This window comes from Leopardus geoffroyi, chromosome D4, assembly GCF_018350155.1.
Source record: "Leopardus geoffroyi isolate Oge1 chromosome D4, O.geoffroyi_Oge1_pat1.0, whole genome shotgun sequence".
NCBI lineage: Eukaryota > Metazoa > Chordata > Mammalia > Carnivora > Felidae > Leopardus > Leopardus geoffroyi.
In genome coordinates, this window is record NC_059342.1 from 43968188 (window position 1) to 43989437 (window position 21250).

Consider the following 21250-nt stretch of genomic DNA (forward strand, 5'->3'; position numbering starts at 1 on the left):
GGCTCTGTGCTGACAGCTCAGAGCCTGGAGCCTGCTTCAGATTCTGTGTCTCCCTCTCTCTCTCTACTTCTCCCCTGCTCATGCTCTGTCTATCTCTCTCTCTCAAAAATAAACATTAAAAAAAAAAAAAATTAAGTATCAAAGATAGCTTGGGGAGCCCTGGTGGCTCAGCTGGTTGAGCATCCAGTTCTTGATTTCAGCTCAGGTCACGACCTCCACGTTACACTCCATGCTGAACGTGGAGCATGCTTAAGATTCTCTCTCCCTCTGCCCCTCTGCCCTGCTTACTCTCTCTAAAAAAAATAAAAATAAAATAAAATTTAAAGAGATGAGCATGGAAGAGGATATATCGGGAAATCCAAGTGTATTTAGGGGTTCCTGGGTGGCTCAGCTGGTTAAGCATCCAACTCCTGATCTCAGCTCAGGTCATGATCTCACAGTTTCGTGGGTTCACGCCCCACATCAGGCTCTACACTGGGGATTCTCTCTCTCTCTCTCTGCCGTTCCACTGTTCGCGTGCTCGCTCTCTCTCTCTCTCAAAATAAACATTTTTTTGTTTAAGTGTATTTAATACAATCTCTTTTCCTATACTAAGTGATTTCCATCTAAACTAAATTCTTAGGAGCTAAGTGTCTGGCTCTTGTAGAATTCTGATAGTGTATCTTAGTACAAAATTCTACTTCAAGAAAGAATCTTGAGGGATGCATACATGGTTCAATCGTTTGTGCAATCAACTCTTGCTTTTGGCTCAGGTCATGATCTCATGGCCGTGGGATCAAGCCCCGCTGGAATATGTTTAGGATTCTCTCTCAGAGCACCTGGGTGGTTCAGCTAATTAAGCATCTGACTTCAGCTCAGGTCATGATCTCACAGCTCGTGGGTTCAAGCCCTACATTGACCTCTGCACTGACAGCATAGAGCCTGCTTCAGATCCTCTGTCTGTCTGTCTCTCTCTCTCTCTCTCTCTCTCTCTCTCTCTCACTCACTCTCTGCCTCTCCCCGGCTCGTGCACACATGCTCTCTCTCAAAAATAAAAAGAAGGGGCGCCTGGGTGGCGCAGTCGGTTAAGCGTCCGACTTCAGCCAGGTCACGATCTCGCGGTCCGTGGGTTCGAGCCCCGCGTCGGGCTCTGGGCTGATGGCTCAGAGCCTGGAGCCTGTTTCCGATTCTGTGTCTCCCTCTCTCTCTGCCCCTCCCCCGTTCATGCTCTGTCTCTCTCTGTCCCAAAAATAAATAAACGTTGAAAAAAAAATTTAAAAATAAATAAATAAATAAATAAATAAATAAATAAATAAAAAGAAAACATTAAAAAAGAAAAAAGACTCCCACTCTCTCCTTCTGCCCCTCCACTGCTCATGAAGTGCACCTGCGCTCTCCAAAAACAAAAGAATCTTGAACAATGAATTCAATGGAGTTCATAAATAAAATCCTATCTACGAACCAGTCTACTAACTCCATTAATCTTTATTTAGCCCCTTAAGGTCCCAGCAAGTGACCTTAATCAAATATTTCATTTGCTCTCTCAAGGAAAGAGAAACCAAAAACATAATTGAGATTGGGAAGCATCAACTATTCCCCTCTAGCATGCTTGAAGAACAGTGATAAGGGAGTAAAATAGAGAAGCCCAATAACTTCACTATCTCTTCAATGTCAAATCTCTACAATAGATTGCACTATTTTTCTTAAGGTACTCCAACAATCAACATCATATCCAGATCTAAGAATAAAAAATAAATCTTCCACAAGAAATCCTGACCTCCTGTGAATCAGAAAATTACTGCCAAGCAAACTGCCAATAGCTCTATTTCACATATAATCTGACTCTTGTTACGGTGTTTCGGTTTATTAACTTATTAAAAGTATACAGAATGAAGAAGACTTCAATTAACATATAAGTTTTGACTCTTGTTATGGTGGTGTTTCAACTATTAACTTACTTAGAGTATACAGAATGAAGAGAGCTTCAATTCATTTAAAATTTAGAATTTTCTTTTAGAATTATCCTAAGTAACTTGTTTCCATAACTGTGCAATTATATGGGGAAACTGGACTGAAAGACCCCTATTTAGATCAAAGGGTAGTCAGAAAACAAAAAACTTTAATATAACAAACCAGTTGAGTATGTCTGTGTTTGATTGCCACTTAATAATACTTAGTGTCAATAAAGATTAAATATATTCCCCAGGTAGACTACATACATTTAGAAATTTCTGCTTATATAATTTGGCATCTGTTTTAAGAGCCAAAATGGGATAATAAAGAAAACAGGCAATAAAAAAAATTAAGAATACTCCTGAAGGATGTTCTAATAAACAAAAGTTTAGTTTCCTTCACATGTTAAATTTTGGGATTAGAGTGAATCAGAAGTCTTCCCTTTTTTGTTTTGTTTTGTTTTGAGAGACAGAAAGCAAGGGAGAGGGACAAAGGGAGAGAGAGAATCTTTTTTCTTTCTTTCTTTCTTTTTTTTTTTTTTTGTTTTTTTAATGTGTATTTGTTTTTGAGAGAGACAGAGACAGAGCACAAGAGGGGAAGGGCAGAGAGAGATAGAGGAAGACACAGAACCCAAAGCAGGCTCCAGGCTCTGAGTTGTTAGCACAGAGCTCAACACAGCGCTTGATTCATGAACCTTGAGATCATGACTTCAGCCAAAGTTGGACATTCAACCGACTGAGCTACCCAGACTCTCCAGGAGAGAGAGAATCTTAAGCGGGTTCCATGCTCAGCTGGGAGCCCAACACAGGGCTCAATCCCACCACCCTAAGGATCATGACCTGAGCTGCAAGATTGGATGCTCAACCGACTGAGCCACCCAGGTGCCCCTTCCTTTTTTTTTTAAAGCATGGAGCTCTATTTATCAAATGGCATATAAAACCCTCAATATATAATACACATAAAAAACGATTTGCTCAGGTTGAAGTGGAAAAAGGTTAGACCAGTGACAGGTTAAATTAGTTTCATCCACATCACCAGAGGGCGCTGCAGAACACAGTCTAAAAACTAGGAGACAAGATCATCTCAGAAGCCCTTAAACTCCTGGATTTGGATTTAGTCAACTGGTCACAAGTGGTTTCAAAGAAGCTCACAGACACAAAAAGTCAAAAATTCCCAAACTTGCACTAGATAATTTCCATACATGTTTTTCTTCAAAAATTAGATAATCCCCTATGAATCCCAACATTTAGATAAACAAAAGAAGGAAAAATAAAAATGCCTCTGTGTCAGAAATGTTTCAATCTTTCCTGAAAATATGGATCCACATGGAAAAATATTCTCTAGTTAAGAGAAGAAATTTACAGATGATCCCATAGTACAGAAGCTTGAAAATTAGGTGAAGAAAATGAAACTAAATTAATGAAGGGGGGAAAAAATCAATATGAAAATCAAATTTGTTCTACCTGTTGGTTAGATCATGTACAGTTGCTGGTATATCACTGGCTCTCCTGTAATCATTTTCTTGGTTATGTTGCTTAGGTATATCTAAAGGAACACAAAAAATAATTACTCTTGAATTATGTTTGTATATTCTAATATTCAGTGATCTCTTGAAATTCTAGAAAAACTTCTAAACAAAAGAAAACAGAAAATCACAATATGAATGCTAATAGGAAAAAAAATCATTCAATTGTGAAATATGTGAAATGTGAAATTCACAAATGTGAAATTGTGTACATATAGGACAGATACAGAATACCTAGTAATAAACTTTTTTTTTTTTTAATGTTTATTTATTTTGAGAGAGAGTGCAGTGAAATCGCACGAGTGAGCCCAATGCGAGGCTTGATCACTTCGGCCTGCATGAACTCAAATGTGGCCTACATCTATTGCCTGCCCTAGCCTAGCTACATAATTCATACATTTTTTATGCATTTATTCCTCCTCTTATCTAATATTTACTGAACTCAATAATTTCTTGCACACAAGTACTGGGCAGTTGGGGAAACTGAATATAAAATGGATATTAGATATTGTAGAGAAATGAATTTTTTAGGTGTGATAGTGGCACAATAGTTGACGAAGCTGAATATGAGATACAACAGAATTATTATTAGCTTTTTAGATATGACATTACTATGGTAGTTATATAGGAAAAGTCTTCAAATTTTTATGGGAATGCATGCTGAAACACTTTCAGTGAAGTGTTACAATGTCTAGAACTTACTTGGTTTAGCAAAAATACAAATATATATATATATATACATGTATATATATAGCAATATGGCAGATGTTGATTAAAACAGGTAGTATTTGGATAATTATTATACTATTTCATGTTAAACAGTTGTGGGCATCTATACAAAACCTTGTAAACAAATGTTTATACCACCATTACTCATAATACTGAAATAGTCCAAACAACCCAAATATCCATCAATGGATGAATGGATGAATAAACAAAATATGGTTTAGTCATTCAACAGAATGTATTCATAAAAAGTAACGAAGTACTAATACATGCTACAACTTTGATAAACACTGAAAACATTGTGCGAAGTGAAAAATTCTGCAACTGAAAGAAGCCAGACACAAAAAGCCCCATATTGAGCATGGGTGTTGTATTTAAGTGATGAATCACTGAATTATACTCCTGAAACCAATATTGCACTGTATATTAACTAACCAGAATTTAAATAAAAATTCGAAAAGAAAAAAAAAAAGCCTATTATAGGACTCCTTTTATATGAAATATCTAGCATAGACAAATCCATAGCGATAAGAAGTACATTAGCGGTTGCCAGGGATCAGGAAAGGGGAAAATGGGGAATCACTGCTTAATGTGTACAGGATTTCCTTTTGAGATAATAAAAATATTCTGGAGCTAAAAAATGGTGATGGGGGGATGCCCATCAGTCAGTTAGGCTCAGTCAGTTAGGCTCTGACAGTTAGGCGTCTGACTTCGGCTCAGGTCATGATCTCGCAGTCAGGAGTTCGAGCCCTGCATCCGGCTCTGTGCTGACAGCTCAGAGCCTGGAGCCTGATTCAGATTCTGTGTCTCCCTCTCTCTCTGCCTCTCCTTCACGTTCTCTCTCTCAAAAATAAATAAACATTAAATTAAAAAAAAAAAAAGTGGTGATGGTTGCACAACTCTGTGAATTTACTAAATGCCACTGACTTGGTACACTGCAATGACTGAAATAATATGTGCATTTCACCACAATAAAAAATAATTGGGGGGAAAAAAAACAAGAATGTAAAGAAACTGCTATCATAGTGAAAAATAACTGATCAGAGGGAGGTTTAAGAGAGACAAAAACAAATAACCAACCTGGAAGTGAAGCAGGATACCGCAAAAGAATACTCCTAGCATACACTTCTTCCGAGGCAGGATCAAATGAAAGGGGAGACATTGGTGGTAAAAGATCCACAGCCTTAAAACACAGAAATCATCACTTTGAAATAAACACATTTACTCGTTACCATAGTAACAGTGCTAAATTAATCTATGAATGGATGATTTTCCCCCTAGCAAAGATGGAATTACCAAGCATGGCAATTATCTCATAACTATTTTTAAACAAAGGAGTACAATATTAGAACAAGGGGACTACTCTGTCCTCCAACTGTGCCTCAAATGTAATACTACCTAACAGCAAGAGAAAAGTCTCATTTTCTTTTTAATATAATCCTCTGAGTCTAAAAATATTAACTATAAATCAGAAGGCAACCTGATAAATACCTGAATATGTATTTAGAAAATTAGAGAAACCAAAACATTTAAACTTTAGGCTCAAATGCCAAGATGACAAACACGCAAAGCATTCCTAGATCACTTGTAACATGATAAATCAAAAGACTGCCTTACACTAAACTACTCTCCAAAAGGCAAGCCAACATTACTTACTGGAGTCGAACCTTTAACTAGACTGAAAGGAGACAGACCAAGAAATTCTTTCCACTTTTTATGCCATTCTCCTTGCCTTTCAGCAACAGAATGTTTTATAGTTGTGAGATCTTCTTTTACTTTACACCTATGATAAAAAAAAGAATTTCCTTCAAAACATGAATATATAAAACAAGTATTGAATAAAATTTAAGACAACAGTTTGTAGAGAAAGGGAAGAAAATATAACTGGAAGTTCAACCAATACAGCATGTATGAACTGAATAAACTCTCACAGTGAACATTCAGTTCCGAAAATACTTTTCCTTTTAAGACCAGAAAGCAATCATACATCAATTATTCCATTTATCCCTTTAAAATATTGTTTTTTCCTAGTTCTAAACTCAAGTCCAAATTCTACTCTTACTCTGTCCCTCCCAGCTCCTCCACTCAAATAACAACTTTTTCTGAGGCTTAGTTTATTTTTATTATACAAAAGAAAAGCTTGAGAAAAGTTGAAATTATTTCATAAAGAATAATCCCTTAGGGCAAATAATTTATTCTAGAAAGAAAACAACATTAATTTTCCTTTCTACTTTATGTGTCTCCCCAGGAGTCGATGACAAGGTTTTTAAGTTCTAATAAAATGTTCACATTCGTTTGCCAAAGCTGAAGAGTTGTCAACTACACAAGTTGTACTGAGAAATTATCAAAACCACCCTATTCCTCCCCCAGTACCATAACAAAAGATATTTCTGGGATACCTCATACGATTCAGATCTGATAATCTTTCTCTCTGAAGTTTGGTCTCTTTTTCAAGGAATTGAAGGTCTATTGTCAGTCTTGCTGGGTCAGCCTGATGACGTTCGTATTTCACTACTTTCAAAACTTCATTTAATAATTGAATAACTGTTAACAGGTTCAATTTTCCAGCCTCATAAACATTTCCTATGTGCAACTAAGGATTCAGAGGGGGGGGGGGAAGTAGTTCTTAAGATTATGAACTGTTACATAAATATGTTTATGTTTCTTATTATATAAAAAGCTTACCTTAAGAGTGAAAAAAGTCAAATGTCTACCCAAAACTGAAACCAAGTAAATAATTTTGGTCCAAAGAAAACTACTGTGAAAGAATTAACATGCAGTGCTATATTGTTGTATTATGCAAAAAAAGTTGCAAACTAGAATAAAACAAATGCAAACAAACAGAAAGCAAAATGAAGACTGAGAAGAAAAAGCAGGTTTGGTGAAGGATCATAAATTCATGTTTTGTTTTGTTTTTAAAACTTTTTTAAATTTTTTGATGTTATTTATTTGAGAGAGAGAGAGAGAGAAAAGCAGAGAGGGAGACACAGAATTCAAAGCAGTCTCCAGGCTCCAAACTGTCAGCACGGACCTGGACGCAGGGCTCGAGCCGAGAAACTGTGAGATCATGACCTGAGCTGAAGTCGGACCCTCAACCGACTGAGCCACCCAGGCACCCCCATAAATTCATGTTTTAACAGAAGTTGCAAATTGATGTCCCTTAATGGCTGAATCCAAACTTAGACATGTTTATTTGGCCTGCACAGCTCCAGTATTTTAAAATCATTTGAATTAGCTGCCAATCAACTAAAAATCTTAAAATTTCACATAAATACTACTATTTTTCCAAAAAGAAATATATATGTTCCAAAGAGGAATATATATGCTCCAAAGAGCATATATTACCTACCTACTCCCTGTATACAGGAATCTGAACTTGCAGACTTTTATGTACTCTGAATTTGAAGTGCCTGGCATGTTACCTATTAAAGTGAAAGCTCTTCAGGGTCACAACAATATTTTACCTTCCTATCCCCTATGTTATCATTAATATTTGACATATTAGATACTTAATAGAGTGTGAGTTTACTAAGAAAACAAATGTACATAGCCAGATGGAAATGTTTCCTAAGCAAGTGGAATGGAGTTTGGGTTGAAGGCAAGAAACTTGAAATACCAATTTGGGAATATTATTGTACAGGATACTGATGAAAACATAGAATTGAGTAAGAAAAAACAGATGAATATAATGTGGGGAAAAGCAGGCATTAATGGAACCATGGAAAACACTTTAACATTTGAAAGTCAGAGAAAAAGGAAGTGGTAGAAAACTGAGAACAGCAGTATGAAAAAACACAAGAACAAAGGCACTGAGGTCACAAAAGCTAATGGAAGCAAAATTTTACAATACTTAGCATCAAGATGAAAGAGAAACCAGAAGATAGAGACTTTTTTTAAAAAAGGTTTTTATTATTTTCAAGTAACCTGTACACCCAACATGGGGCTCAAACTCACAACCCTGAAATCAAGAGTTGCATGCTCTACCGACTGAGCCAGCCAGGCACCCCAAAAGACATTTTAAAAAGAAATTCAGCAATTAGGAGATCATTAATGCTCCCCTTTAAGAATTTATAAAGAACTAGTACCAAGGGTGTCTGGATGGCTCAGTCGGTTAAGCACCCAAATTCAGCTCAGGTCATGATCTCACAGTTCATGGGTTAGAGCCCCGCATCGGGCTCTGGACTGACAGCCTGCTTAGTATACTGTGTCTCCCTCTCTCCCTTTCTGCCCCTTCCCTGCTTGTGCTCTCTCAAAAATAAATTAATAAACTTTAAAGAACTATACCAGATCATCTTCCTACTAAGTAACCTCCTTCTCCTCTCTACACTGTATGATGTAGCACCATAAAAGAAATGAACAAATTAATAAAAGCTTGTGTGTGTGTGTGTGTGTGTGTGTGTATACACACACACCAACGGCCCTTTATGAAAGTTTTACTAAATATATTCACAAAAATAAATTCTGAAGACAAAAAAATTTTAAGAAAAATATACAATATTTATTATGTATTTGCTATATGTAATACATACTATATATTAAATACATATATTTTAGTGTGTGTGTGTGTGTATATATATATATATATATATGTATGTATATATATATGCAAAATATACATATGTAAAATAATTTCATGAAGAGAGTTCTTCCAAAAACTTCTTTTATATCAAATGCTTACCTGACCCATTTGTTTCTCAATTTTGTCAAGTAAGAGCCTTGGAATATCGATAGCGACATTAGTTCCATCTAAAGTATACTGGTTAACAAGACTAAGGACTGCATTAACAACTTCTCTTTCTTTTTCCAAAAACGTGAGTGTTTCATTCACTGAGGCCCACAATGACCGCACCTTTGAAAACAGAGAGAAGGTCTATACATAATCTGTACATACATCAAAGTAATGCAAAACACAAATATATACTCACTCCCAGGAATAAAGTATTCCTGGAATGATTTCTGGCGAGAAAATTAACCATCTAAAAGCACTAAAATTAATTAATTAATTAATTAACCATCTAAAAGCACTGATACTACTTCCAAAGGGGCTTTAAAACTGAAGAATTTCTCAGAAGATTTTAGCCAACCATGATTTTCAAAAAAATCTAAAAAATCACATGGTACCAAGATGCAATTAGCATTTCCTGTGTTTTGATATGCCACCAATCTAACAGAAACTTTTCAGGGAGAAATAATAAAGATTTTCAGGAGGGAAAAAAAAAATACTACACATCAATTTTAAGAGTTATTCAAGTTTCAAAAGGTAAAAATGTGAAAAACCATGTTCCTTTATTATTTTTTTAATGTTTACTTTTAAGAGAAAGAAACAGGTGTGAGCGGGGGAGGGGCAGAGAGAGGGGGAGACAGAATTCAAAGCAGGCTCCAGGCTCTAAGCTGTCACACAAAGCCTGACTCGGGGGCTCAACCCTACAGACCACAAGGTCATGACCTGGGCTGAAGTCGAACACTTAACAGACTGAGCCACCCAGGCACCCCAAAAAAACCACTCTCCTTTAAAAGCTAAGAATCTTAGGTGGCTCAGTTGGTTGAGGCTCCAACACATGATTTTGGCTCAGGTGATGATCTCACAGTTTATGGGACTGAGCTCGTGAACCGTGCACTGACAGCATGGGGCCTGCTTGGGATTCTTTCTCTCCCTCTCTCTGTCCCTCCCCTGCTCCTGTGTGCCTGCACCTGTGCGCTCTCTCTCAAAAAAAAAAAACAAAAAACGAAGAATCTTAGGCATATATTAACATGTCTATGTTCATTAGAATTCATGTATGTTTATAGATGATAGCTACACTTGTTTATTTCAGAGAGAAAGCAAGCGCACACACACTACAGCAGGGGACAGAGGGAGAGAGGGAAGAAGGGAGGGAGAGAGAGAGAACGAGAGAGAGAGAATCTTAAGCAGTTTCCACACTTAGCACAGAGCCCTATGTGGAGCTCAATCCCATGACTCTGGGATCATGACCTGAGCCAAGACCAAGAGTCAGACGCTCAAATAATTGAGCCACCCAGACGTCCCAGTAGCTATACTTATGGTGAACATAGCATAACACAGTTGTCCAATCACTATGCTATACACCTGAGACTACTCTAACATTATGTGTCAACTATACTTCAATTGAAATAACAAAAAAAAATTTTTTAAGAATGTTCATAACAGGGGCGCCTGGGTGGCGCAGTCGGTTAAGCGTCCGACTTCAGCCAGGTCATGATCTCGCGGTCTGTGAGTTCGAGCCCCGCGTCGGGCTCTGGGCTGATGGCTCAGAGCCTGGAGCCCGTTTCCGATTCTGTGTCTCCCTCTCTCGCTGCCCCTCCCCTGTTCATGCTCTGTCTCTCTCTGTCCCAAAAATAAATAAACGTTAAAAAAAAAAAAAAAAAAATTAAAAAAAAAAAAAAAAAGAATGTTCATAACATTTCTATTTGTAAAAATCAAAAATTGCAATTAACCCAAAAGTTTACCTAGAGTAAAAAAAAAAAAACAAGTATGTTGTGCTATACTCATAAAATAGAATACTACATAGTATTGGGAATGAACATACTATGACCTACATATACAACAGCATGGATAAAACAGCATGAGTCAAAGAAGACAAATACAAAAAATATATTCTACATGCTCCCTTTTATATAGAGTTCAAAAAAGGCAAATAAATCTTTAAGAAGGGAGGAAAGTATTTAGTTTTGGGGGGAGGAAATGGTTGTGAATGAAAAGGGGCTTGAGGCTTCTGGGGTAATGTTCTGTTAAACTATATGCTGGTTACATGGGTGTATCACTTTGTGAAATTTTTTCAAGATATACACTTAAGATTTTTGCACTTTTTTGTTTGTATATAATGCCTCAAAAGAATTTATAAAAGTGGGAGGTAGGTAGGGAAATAGAATAATTATACCCATGTTTGTGTTTGTCTTCCCATGGTCTAGAGGTCTCACAGGATGACATTTCTTTGGTGAACAAAGATCCAGGATCTGATTATCAAATTTTTACTTTTATCTTGTCAATGGCTAAAAACTGACTGGACTTGGGCAAAGTGAATATTAAACAAACTCAGGAGAGATCAATGTGAAAACTTTAACATGTTTCACCTCAACCTATTAAATTTACAATCAAAGATATAATGTTCAGTAATAGGAATATTCATATTCACTAAGTTGGAAGATCCACAAAAGAGTGACTTTGCCTCTTTCCTTCACTACTGTAGGTATAATATGTAGAAGAATGCCTGGCACAAGGCAGTGATCAATAAAAATTCAATGAATTGGGGGGCGCCTGGGTGGCTCAGTCAGCTAAGTGTCCAATTCCTGATTCCAGCTCAGGTCATGATCCTCACAGTTCATGAGATTGAACCCCATGTCGGGCTCTGCGCTGACGGCACTGAGCCTACTTAGGATTCTCTCTCCTTCTCCCTCTGCCCCTCCACCACTCATGTTCCTTCTTCCTCTCTCTCGCTCTCTCTCTTTCCCCCTCTCTCAAGTAAATAAACATTAAAAAAAAAAAAAAAATTCACTGAATGGATGAATAATTATTTCCTGAGGAGGGCATTCACCTTTTCCAGTGACAAAATGCCTGGAAAGCCAAATTAACACCCAAAGCAGCCTGGTGATCATAAAAGCAGAACAAGGAGCTGGACAGAGATTTCATCTACACACAAAGGCCTAAGAAAACACTCCAATCTCACATCAAAGCCAACCTCTGAAAACCTCGTATCATTTATGTCTATCTAGCAGATTCCTCCCTACTGCCAAGCCAGCCTCAATGTGACTTCTCATTTTTCTTCCATACTTACCATCTCCCTTCAGATAACATATTTGATTTAGATACATTAATACTACTGATTAAGTTACAATCAATCAGGCTCAACTTTTCTTGCTGACATGAAAGATTTTAAATTAACAATATTTAACACTGCCTTTGTATATAGTCTTACAAATTATAAGCTAATTTTTCAATTATATTCATGCTTTTTAGAAGCATCCTGTTGACACTGTAATATATCACTTATGAGTTTTAAAAAATAGTAACAGCCTTACAAAAAGAAATGATAAAGACAAAATAAAGAGTCCAAATGAGTAAAGATCGCATATGACAAAAGTAAGAGATTAAATCTGTCCCTTAAAAAGTTGCCTCACCTTTTGGATTTTCTCTTGTATATTACTTTGGTCATCATAGGGTTCCATTCTGGTTAAAAATTAAATTATTTCATTAGCCATTCTTTAAAAATCACATGGTAATTTACCACCCAAAAACCAAACAGATCTACAAACTCACTCACTAAAAACCATTCTAATTAAAAACAAAAATCAGGCACCAGGTGGCTCAGTCAGTTAAGCATCTGACTTCAGCTCAGGTTATGACCTCACAGCTCGTGAGGTTGGGCTCTGCGCTGACAGTGTAAAGCCTGCTTGGAATTCTCTTTCTCCCTTTCTCTATCTCTGCCCCTCCCCTACCTGTGTATGCACGCGCATGCTCTCTCTCTCTCTCTCTCAAATAAATATATAGGGGCGCCTGGGTGGCTCGGTCGGTTAAGCGTCCGACTTCGGCTCAGGTCATGATCTCACGGTCCGTGAGTTCGAGCCCCGCGTCGGGCTCCGTGCTGACCGCTCAGAGCCTGGAGCCTGTTTCAGATTCTGTGTCTCCCTCTCTCTCTGCCCCTCCCCTGTTCATGCTCTGTCTCTCTCTGTCTCAAAAATAAATAAAACATTAAAATATATATATATATATATATATGTATATAAATAAAAATAAACAATAAAAACAAAAATAAAATTCTAGCTCAAAGCAATAAATTTATTAGAAGAACTGGACTAGGAATCGAATTATGTTCTAATCCTATCATGTAGCTATTGATAACACTATTTTAACTGATATTTCTGAGACCCTCAGTTTCCTTACTAGTAAAATCCAGGAGCTAAACTAAGGCAACTTGCAGCTCTAATCTAAAAGTCACTTACTTTTTTATTTGGTTTTCCTGTCCCATACACTCTGATCTCAAATTTCGTACTTGTTTAACTGACAATCTGTAAGAAAACATATAAATGACAACTATAATTCCATTGTAATTAACTGGTATAGCCTACTTTGATATTTTCCCCCATTTCTTATCTTTGCTCAAGACTTCTGAAGACTAATCTTCCAAATACACCCAGCAGCCAGCTAAAGGACTCGAGTCCTTTAAGAGTTATAGAGTGATCTAACATAGAGGTTGCTGTTGAGATGGACCAGGACTTCTTGGCTCATAGACACTCTGACTTCAAGTAAAAATGTTGGAGGTAAGACTATCCTGCTCTCTAATGCTTCTATCACATACATACGGGATAAAGTTAAATGTTACCTAAGACAGACGACATTGTAGTTTCAAGGTGATTTCAAAGGATTTTCTAGCTTTCACAACAAATAACACAGCATTTAAAAAGTTACCTTACTAGAGTTGTTTATAATCATAAAAAATTAAACATACTCTATTTCTTGAGTAGGAACCTTGCCTGTCTTAATTAATGCTGTAGGACCAGTGCTAAACAATACCCAGCAGACAGAAGTAACTCAAATAAAAATTTGTTGACAGAATGAACTTAAATATAAAATAGTATGAAATGGTTAAAGAAACTATGGAATACCTACTTAAAGGAGTATCTACTTAACAGATATTCAATAAACCATTGAATATTAAAAGCAATACACTTTAAAAATTAAAAAATAAAATTAATGTTTTAATTTTTAAAAACAATTTTTTTAATTTTATTAAATATGTAAATGAGCAATATACTATGGAAATATGGAAAAATTTACAAAATAAAATATGAAGAGAAAAAGGATACAAAATATAATCAGCGCTATAATTACAGCTTAAAAATGTAAATCCATGTTATAAAAAGAAAAAACACCTAAGATACTAAATTCTTTTTTTTGTTTGTTTAAATTTTTTTTTAATGTTTATTTATTTTTGAGACACAGGGAGACAAAGCGCGAGTGAGGGAGGGGCAGAGAGAGAGGGAGACACAGAATCTGAAATAGGCTCCAGGCTCTGAGCTGTCAGCACAGAGCCTGATGCAGGGCTTGAACCCATGAACCGTGATTTCATGACTTGAGCCAAACTCGGACACTCAACTGACTGAGCCACCCAGGCGCCCCTAAATTCTTAAACTAAGGTAATATTTTCCCTTTCTCTAAACTTTAATTTACAGTATTCGTAATTTAAAATATCTTATTCAAGGGGTCACCTGGGTGGTTCAGCCAGTTAAACATCTGCCTCTTGGCAGCTCAGGTCTTGATCTCAGGTCATGAGTTCAAGCCCTGCACTAGGCTCCACACTGAGTGTACAGCCTCCTTTAAAAACAAAACAAAACAAAACCAAAACCAAAAACAAAACCCAAAAAACAAAAAACAAAAAAAAAACAAACTTTATTCGGAAGTCATCTGGGGGGCGCCTGGGTGGCTCAGTCAGTTGTGCGTCCAACTTCGGCTCAGGTCATGATCTCGCGGTCCATGAGTTCGAGCCCCGCATAGGGCTCTGTGCTGACAGCTCAGAGCCTGGAGCCTGCTTCAGATTCTGTGTCTCCCTCTCTCTCTGCCCCTCCCCCGTTCATGCTCTGTCTCTGTCTCAAAAATAAATAAACGTTAACAAAAAATTAAAAAAAAAAAAAAAAAAAAGAAGTTATCTGGCTTTGGGGTGCCTGGGCAGCTCAGGTAGTTAAAGCATCTGACTCTTGGTTTTCGTTCAGGTCATGATCTCACAGTTCATGAGTTCGAGCCCTACATCAGGCTCTGCACTAACAACTTGGAGCCTACTTGGGATTCTGTCTCCCTCTTTCTCTGTCCCTTCCCTGCTTATGCGCACATGCTCACTCGCTCCTGCTCCTTCTCTCTCTCTCTCTCTCAAAAATAAACAAATAAATAAAACATTTTTAAAAAAGAAGTAGTTATCTGGCTTTAAAATGGAAAGATTCTGGGGTGCCTGGGTGGCTCAGTCGGTTAAGCGGCCATCTTCGGCTCAGGTCATGATCTCGCGGTCTGTGAGTTTGAGCCCCGCGTCGGGCTCTATGCTGACAGCTCAGAGCCTGGAGCCTATTTCAGATTCTGTGTCTCCCTCTCTCTGACCCTCCCCCATTCATGCTCTGTCTCTCTCTGTCTCAAAAATAAATAAACGTTAAAAAAATAAAAATAAAATAAAATAAAATAAAATGGAAACATTCTGAGGTAGGCATGGATTATTGCCACTCAAAGTATATTGATGACATTTGCTCAAAAAGAAAGGAAATTTCATTTTCTAACTATCAAAGTATTACTTACTGTGCATTTTCCTGATACTCTCGGATAACACAATCTTCTCTTTGCAAAATATGTAAAAATCTATTGCGTGCTATATGGCATCTGGCAATGCATTTATGCATATCTTGTGGCTTTACATTAAATGTCTCTGTAAAATGTATAGATGAATCTACATGGAACACAAATAAGATCACAGAAAACTTTGACTTAAAGCTAATGGATATCAAAAAGGTTGAAATTTATTAATTTTAAGAGATTAACAACTCATACAACTAACAACTCCTTAAAAGCAGGTATGCCACATACACAAGAAAGATACAATTAATTTTAACAAAAACAAGGAAACCCAGTTTTAGGTAGACAACTAAAAATGGTATCTGAAGTTAAGTTCTTTTACATAATTAAAAACTTTGAGAGTCCATCTGTCCCAAATAATTCTTATTATCACAGCTTGATATAGCCTTGAACAAATACTTTCTTACACATGAACTTCTTACTCTTAACAGAATCTTTTCACAACAAAGGAAGAAAATCAATTAAAAGAGATGAGGTGAGATCACACCACCACCTTTGCTGCCATCAGTTTATTTTTCTACCTAGTAAGACTAATAGGACAACCAACTAAAACCAGTCTCTACTTCTCAAATAATTCTTAGCTATGTTACTAATGATCAAAGCAGATCCTGAGAACAATCCGTCCAAACATTTCGGAGTCCACATCCTGCTCTAAGATGATTCAATACAATAACAATGCATATTCTGGAAAACAGGGATCACCTCATTGCACGTAGCACTACTAATCCAAGTCCTAGTGTTAACTCCAAAGAAACCACAATTATTAAATATTTAACTGGGGATTAGTTTACTGAATGTAGAAGTCATCCAGAGACTGAACATGTTGACTGGAATTACTTCCAATCAGAAACAGGACAACTCATGCTTAGAAGTCTTATGCACAGTAAACTCTTGCTAAATCCAACCACATGTATTTCATATAAAATAGTTTGGGCTACATGTAATTGGAATAGACCACCTACTAAAAGAAAAACTGGTAGCAATGCTTATGTTGCATTAAATTTTAAATATGCATCTATTTATACAGCAAGATCACATGTGTAAGTTTTTAAAAATCAAGCAAAGAATATAAACCGAAAAAGAAGGTTCACATATCACATCACGGAGAAAGGACATTAAGAGCAGTAACGTAAGAGAAAAATGGACGATTACAGAATGCAAAAAGAATATGAATTGCTCTTAAATATATGAAACAACTTTCAATCTAACTAAATAATAAGAGAGATACAAATTAAAACTACCCTGAGATTCCATTTTAATCTATCAGGCTGAAAAGATAAAATGTGTGACCACATACAATGTTGTTGAGCCTTTGGAAAAAACAGACATTCACTGTACACTGGTGATAGAAGCATAAATCATCCAATCCCTACGGAAAACAATCTGATAATAACCAGCAAATTAGAAATCTGGAAATTTGACCCTGGAAGCAGTCTTCAGGAATTACATATACATATATACACACGCACGCCATACATGTATATGTGTGTATGTACGTGCATATACACAGATACACACAAAGTCATATACGGATAAAGCTTGTCAATGTAGCAGTTTTTGTAGCAAAAACAAAACAAAAAAAGGGGGGGGTGGGGTGGAAGCCAAATGTCTGTCAACAGAAGACTAGTTAGAAAATACACTGTGGGGTGCCTGGGTGGCTCAGTCGGTTAAGCGTCTGACTTCAGCTCAGGTCATGATCTTATGATTTGTGAGTTCAAGTCCTGTATCAGGCTCTGTGGTGACAGCACAGACAGGAGCCTGAAGACTACCTCTGATTCTGTGTCTCCCTCTCTCTCTGACCCTCCTCGCTCGTACTCTATAACTCTCTCAAAAATAAATAAGCATTAAAAAAATTAAATATATATAATGTAAAAATTTTTTTAATTAAAAAATACATATATATACATATGCATATAATGTATACATATACTATACATATATAAAATGGTATATCCATTCAAATATGCTGTTCTAAATACGCTGTTCTAAAAAGAGATTAAGGAAGAAAGCTCTATGAACTAATATGAGATGATCTCCAATATATACTGTTGTGTGAAAAACACAAGATTCAAAACCCAATGCATGTCACTATTTAGGATTTAAAAAAAAGAATATATGTATAAATATATGTATAATATATAAATATGTATTTGCCTGTATTGTGGATTACACTGCTTGCTTCTATGAAGGCAAACTAGGTAGAGCACAGAAGTGAAAGATAAATTTTTTCACTTTTTGATTTTGAATAATGAAAAATATTACCTATTCAAAGTAATTAAAATGTATAGAAATAATATATATAAAAAAGTTTTTTAATATTAAAAGAAAATAAATGACATGAGATGTCAGCAATGGTTGTCTGCAGAAACTGGAAGACGGATGGGGTTTTGTCGCATCCACTTTTCTGTACTTTCTTACCCGTGTTTTATGAGCATAAACCAATTAAACAGAAAAGCATATTTAATAAACTACAAATAGCATTCTTTTAAGAATGCTTTTTAGGTCTTAGCTTAAAAATCAAATATTTTGGGGGCGCCTGGGTGGTGCAGTCGGTTAAGCGTCCGACTTCAGCCAGGTCACGATCTCGCAGTCCGTGGGTTCGAGCCCTGCGTCGGGCTCTGGGCTGATGGCTCAGAGCCTGGAGCCTGCTTCCAGTTCTGTGTCTCCCTCTCTCTCTGCCCCTCCCCCGTTCATACTCTGTCTCTCTCTGTCTCAAAAATAAATAAACGTTAAAAAAAAAAAAAAAAAAAAATCAAATATTTTGTTTCCACGAATGAGGAAACAGATCAAATCCCTTTACAACAGCAATTTCTAACAAAAAAATTAAACACATTGATAGCAGCCAAAGTAAACCTCACACAACACAACATTTAATACAATGTAGTAGAGGCAAACTATAACCTGCAAGTTTAATTTAGCCCTCTGGCTAGTTTTGTCAGGTCAGCAAGCTAGGAATGCTTTCTATGTTTTTAAAGGGTTGTATTCTTTTTTTAAGTTTATTTATTTTGAGACAGAGAGAGAGAGCAAGAGGGACGTGAGTGGGTGAGGGAGAGGAAGGGAGAAAAACAGAAAGAGAGAGAGAGAGAGAGAGAGAGAGAGAGAGAGAGAGAATATGAATGAATCCCAAGCAGACTCCGCACTGTTAGCACAGAGCCTGTTGCAGGGCTCGAACTCAAACCATGAGATCATGACCTGAGCTGAAATCAAGAGTCAGACACTTAACCAACTGAACCACCCGGGCACCCCAAAGGGTTGCATTTTTAAAAAAAAAAAAACCTACAAAGAAGTACATGAGAAAGAGACCTGTGTAATCCCCAAAGCCTAAAATATTTACCATCTAGCCTTATACAGAAAATGTTTCCCAATCCCTGTAATAGAACATACAAAAATAATCTGAGTAGTTACTTATATTCATTAGAAACTTTCAAACTACAGTACCAGTAGAATATTAACTATATATCTTTTGAGGTAAATTAATGTTTTTATCTTACCTTGTTGTATTAAAATCTCTTTATGATTCATATATTATGAAGAACAATAAAAATTTTAAACTCAAAACAAAAAAAAATCCTACTAAAAATTTAACTTACTTCTAGAATGGGTTTTTATATATTTTATTGCAACAAATCTTGCAAAATGATACATCAGATGAATAAATTTAGGACCACCAGGAGAAAGAAATAGTGAACCAACAACTTGAGGAAAGCCACTTCCACATTCAGCCTATGGAAAAAAGAAATCAGATGATTTAAAGACCTTATCAATAATAACCTTTATACTTATATCATACTGTTTTTGTAGCATAACAGGACTGAACAGGATTAGTCCACTTGAACCAGAAGCTGACTATTTGAATCTTTCTAAATTCTTGGTGGACTGGGTCACAAAAAATAATTACAATATAAAGCCACAATTATTGATACTATGTGGGGACACAAGCTAAAATAATCTACAGTCAAAAAAAGTTTTCTTTAAACAAAAACTATGATATAAAATCCTAGGAACTCAAAAGCCTACTTCCAATGCATCTAGCCAATAAAGCTGATTTCCTAGAAATAGAATACTAACCAAAACCATCCAAAAGTGTTATTCTAACAAATATTTCCTTGCTATTATACTGTGAACGTTAAGAGAAATAAAAAGATTTCACCTCCAAAAATTTAATGTATAATTACACTTCAATAAAGCCAGAACAAAAAATTTAATGTAGTTTCTAACTTCTTAAAGTTTGTATCTTCCAGAAAGAGAATACTTACAGAAATCTTTTTTAACCATTCACAGCAATGTTTCCGGAATTCAGTGTCACTTTTTTGGTCAAACGGAGGCCAACAAAGCCTTAAAAACAAATATAAAAGCATTAGAAATATCAACAAAAAAAACTCAGCAAAATTTTTAAACATGAAACTTATTTCCTACACTAGAAACATTAATGCTAAATGAAACAAGACTAACATTTGTAGATTTCAACTAAAGAAAGACACCAACTTGTGAGAAATTGGGTCTTTTTCTTTATAAATAACTATAAGACTAAGGTCAGTTTACTGTAAATCATCAGTGAATAGGTATGTTAAGTGAAGGAATGAATCACCATTAAAATTAGTATGAATCAGCTAAAGACCACACTCTCCATGGATTCACTGGACTAATGCATAAAGATGGTATATATAAATTAGTACGTTAAGCCTGGAAAGAGAGAGAGAGAGAGAGAGAGAGAGAGAGAGAAACATAGTTACACAAGAAGAGTACAGAAGGAATGACATAAGAGCTTTTGACTCCTAGAGATAATCCATATCATACTCAGTGTGTGCTACTGTTTTGTGTTTAAACAAGATATAAAATTATTAAAAAGTTTTGCCTTTGTTTTAGTCAAAAATAATAGACTTTAAAATTTACCTATTGCTTTCCCCTGATAAATTTGTATCCTGAGGCAATTTTTTTTTATGTTTCTATAGCATAAAATACATTCTATAGTCATATAAAAAATTAAGTATGCACGGAATAAATAGACTAAAAGGCTGGAATGTCAACAGTGATATTTTCTGGTTGGTGAGTTTAGGCATGATTTTTACTTCCTTCCTTACATTTTTTGTATTTCTCGAATTGCTTAAAATGAGCTGTATTTTGTTTATCATCAGGAAAAAAAAAATCAGAAAATCTATTTTTATTTAGCAGAGAAAACCCTACAGTTTAATGATACAGATTTCCAAAAAAAATGTTTTAAAAATACCTGTTCTCCTGGTCACTCATAACTGAAGACAAAATATTAAGAATAAATTATCAAAAATAACAAAGCCTAAACAAATGATTTACTTGTTGCTTTTCTATTTAAGAGGACAATGGCATAATATAAATATTAAAACATATTTTAACACTTTTTCTGACGAAGGAAACCCAAATCACATGCAAAAGAACTTGGAACCAAGGTTAATGGGTATTCACATTTTTATCTCCTCCTTGAACTATTTAATATTCAACAGTATCTAACATGAGACTAAGCTTAATAGGAATGATTTTCACCTACAGCATTTGACACTTTTGTATATCACCGACAAAAATAATAAGGATTTACAGAAATCTAAATGTAAAAGTAGATAAAACAAGTAACACTGCCTACAGGAAAAGGAGTAAGGCAGGGGGTAATCCAGCAAAAAACAAAGTAAGGACAAAGTGAGCCATATAGATAGATTGGTACCAATTAACTGTTTCGCCTAATAATTATGAAA

At 35.9% G+C, this 21250-nt stretch overlaps 1 protein-coding gene across 1 annotated transcript in view; it reads right to left on the reverse strand.

Annotated features, from left to right (window-relative positions):
- Positions 1 to 21250, reverse strand: part of HAUS6 (HAUS augmin like complex subunit 6) — a 36758-nt gene that overhangs the window by 10332 nt on the left and 5176 nt on the right. Inside the window, exons 3-12 of the mRNA XM_045469154.1 lie at positions 19784 to 19862; positions 19118 to 19250; positions 15474 to 15621; positions 13139 to 13204; positions 12317 to 12365; positions 8862 to 9032; positions 6583 to 6776; positions 5840 to 5966; positions 5264 to 5366; positions 3396 to 3477 (exon numbers count right to left, since the gene is read on the reverse strand). Of these exons, the coding sequence (XP_045325110.1) occupies positions 3396 to 3477; positions 5264 to 5366; positions 5840 to 5966; positions 6583 to 6776; positions 8862 to 9032; positions 12317 to 12365; positions 13139 to 13204; positions 15474 to 15621; positions 19118 to 19250; positions 19784 to 19862 (1152 nt within the window). The remainder of the gene's footprint in view (positions 1 to 3395; positions 3478 to 5263; positions 5367 to 5839; positions 5967 to 6582; positions 6777 to 8861; positions 9033 to 12316; positions 12366 to 13138; positions 13205 to 15473; positions 15622 to 19117; positions 19251 to 19783; positions 19863 to 21250) is intronic.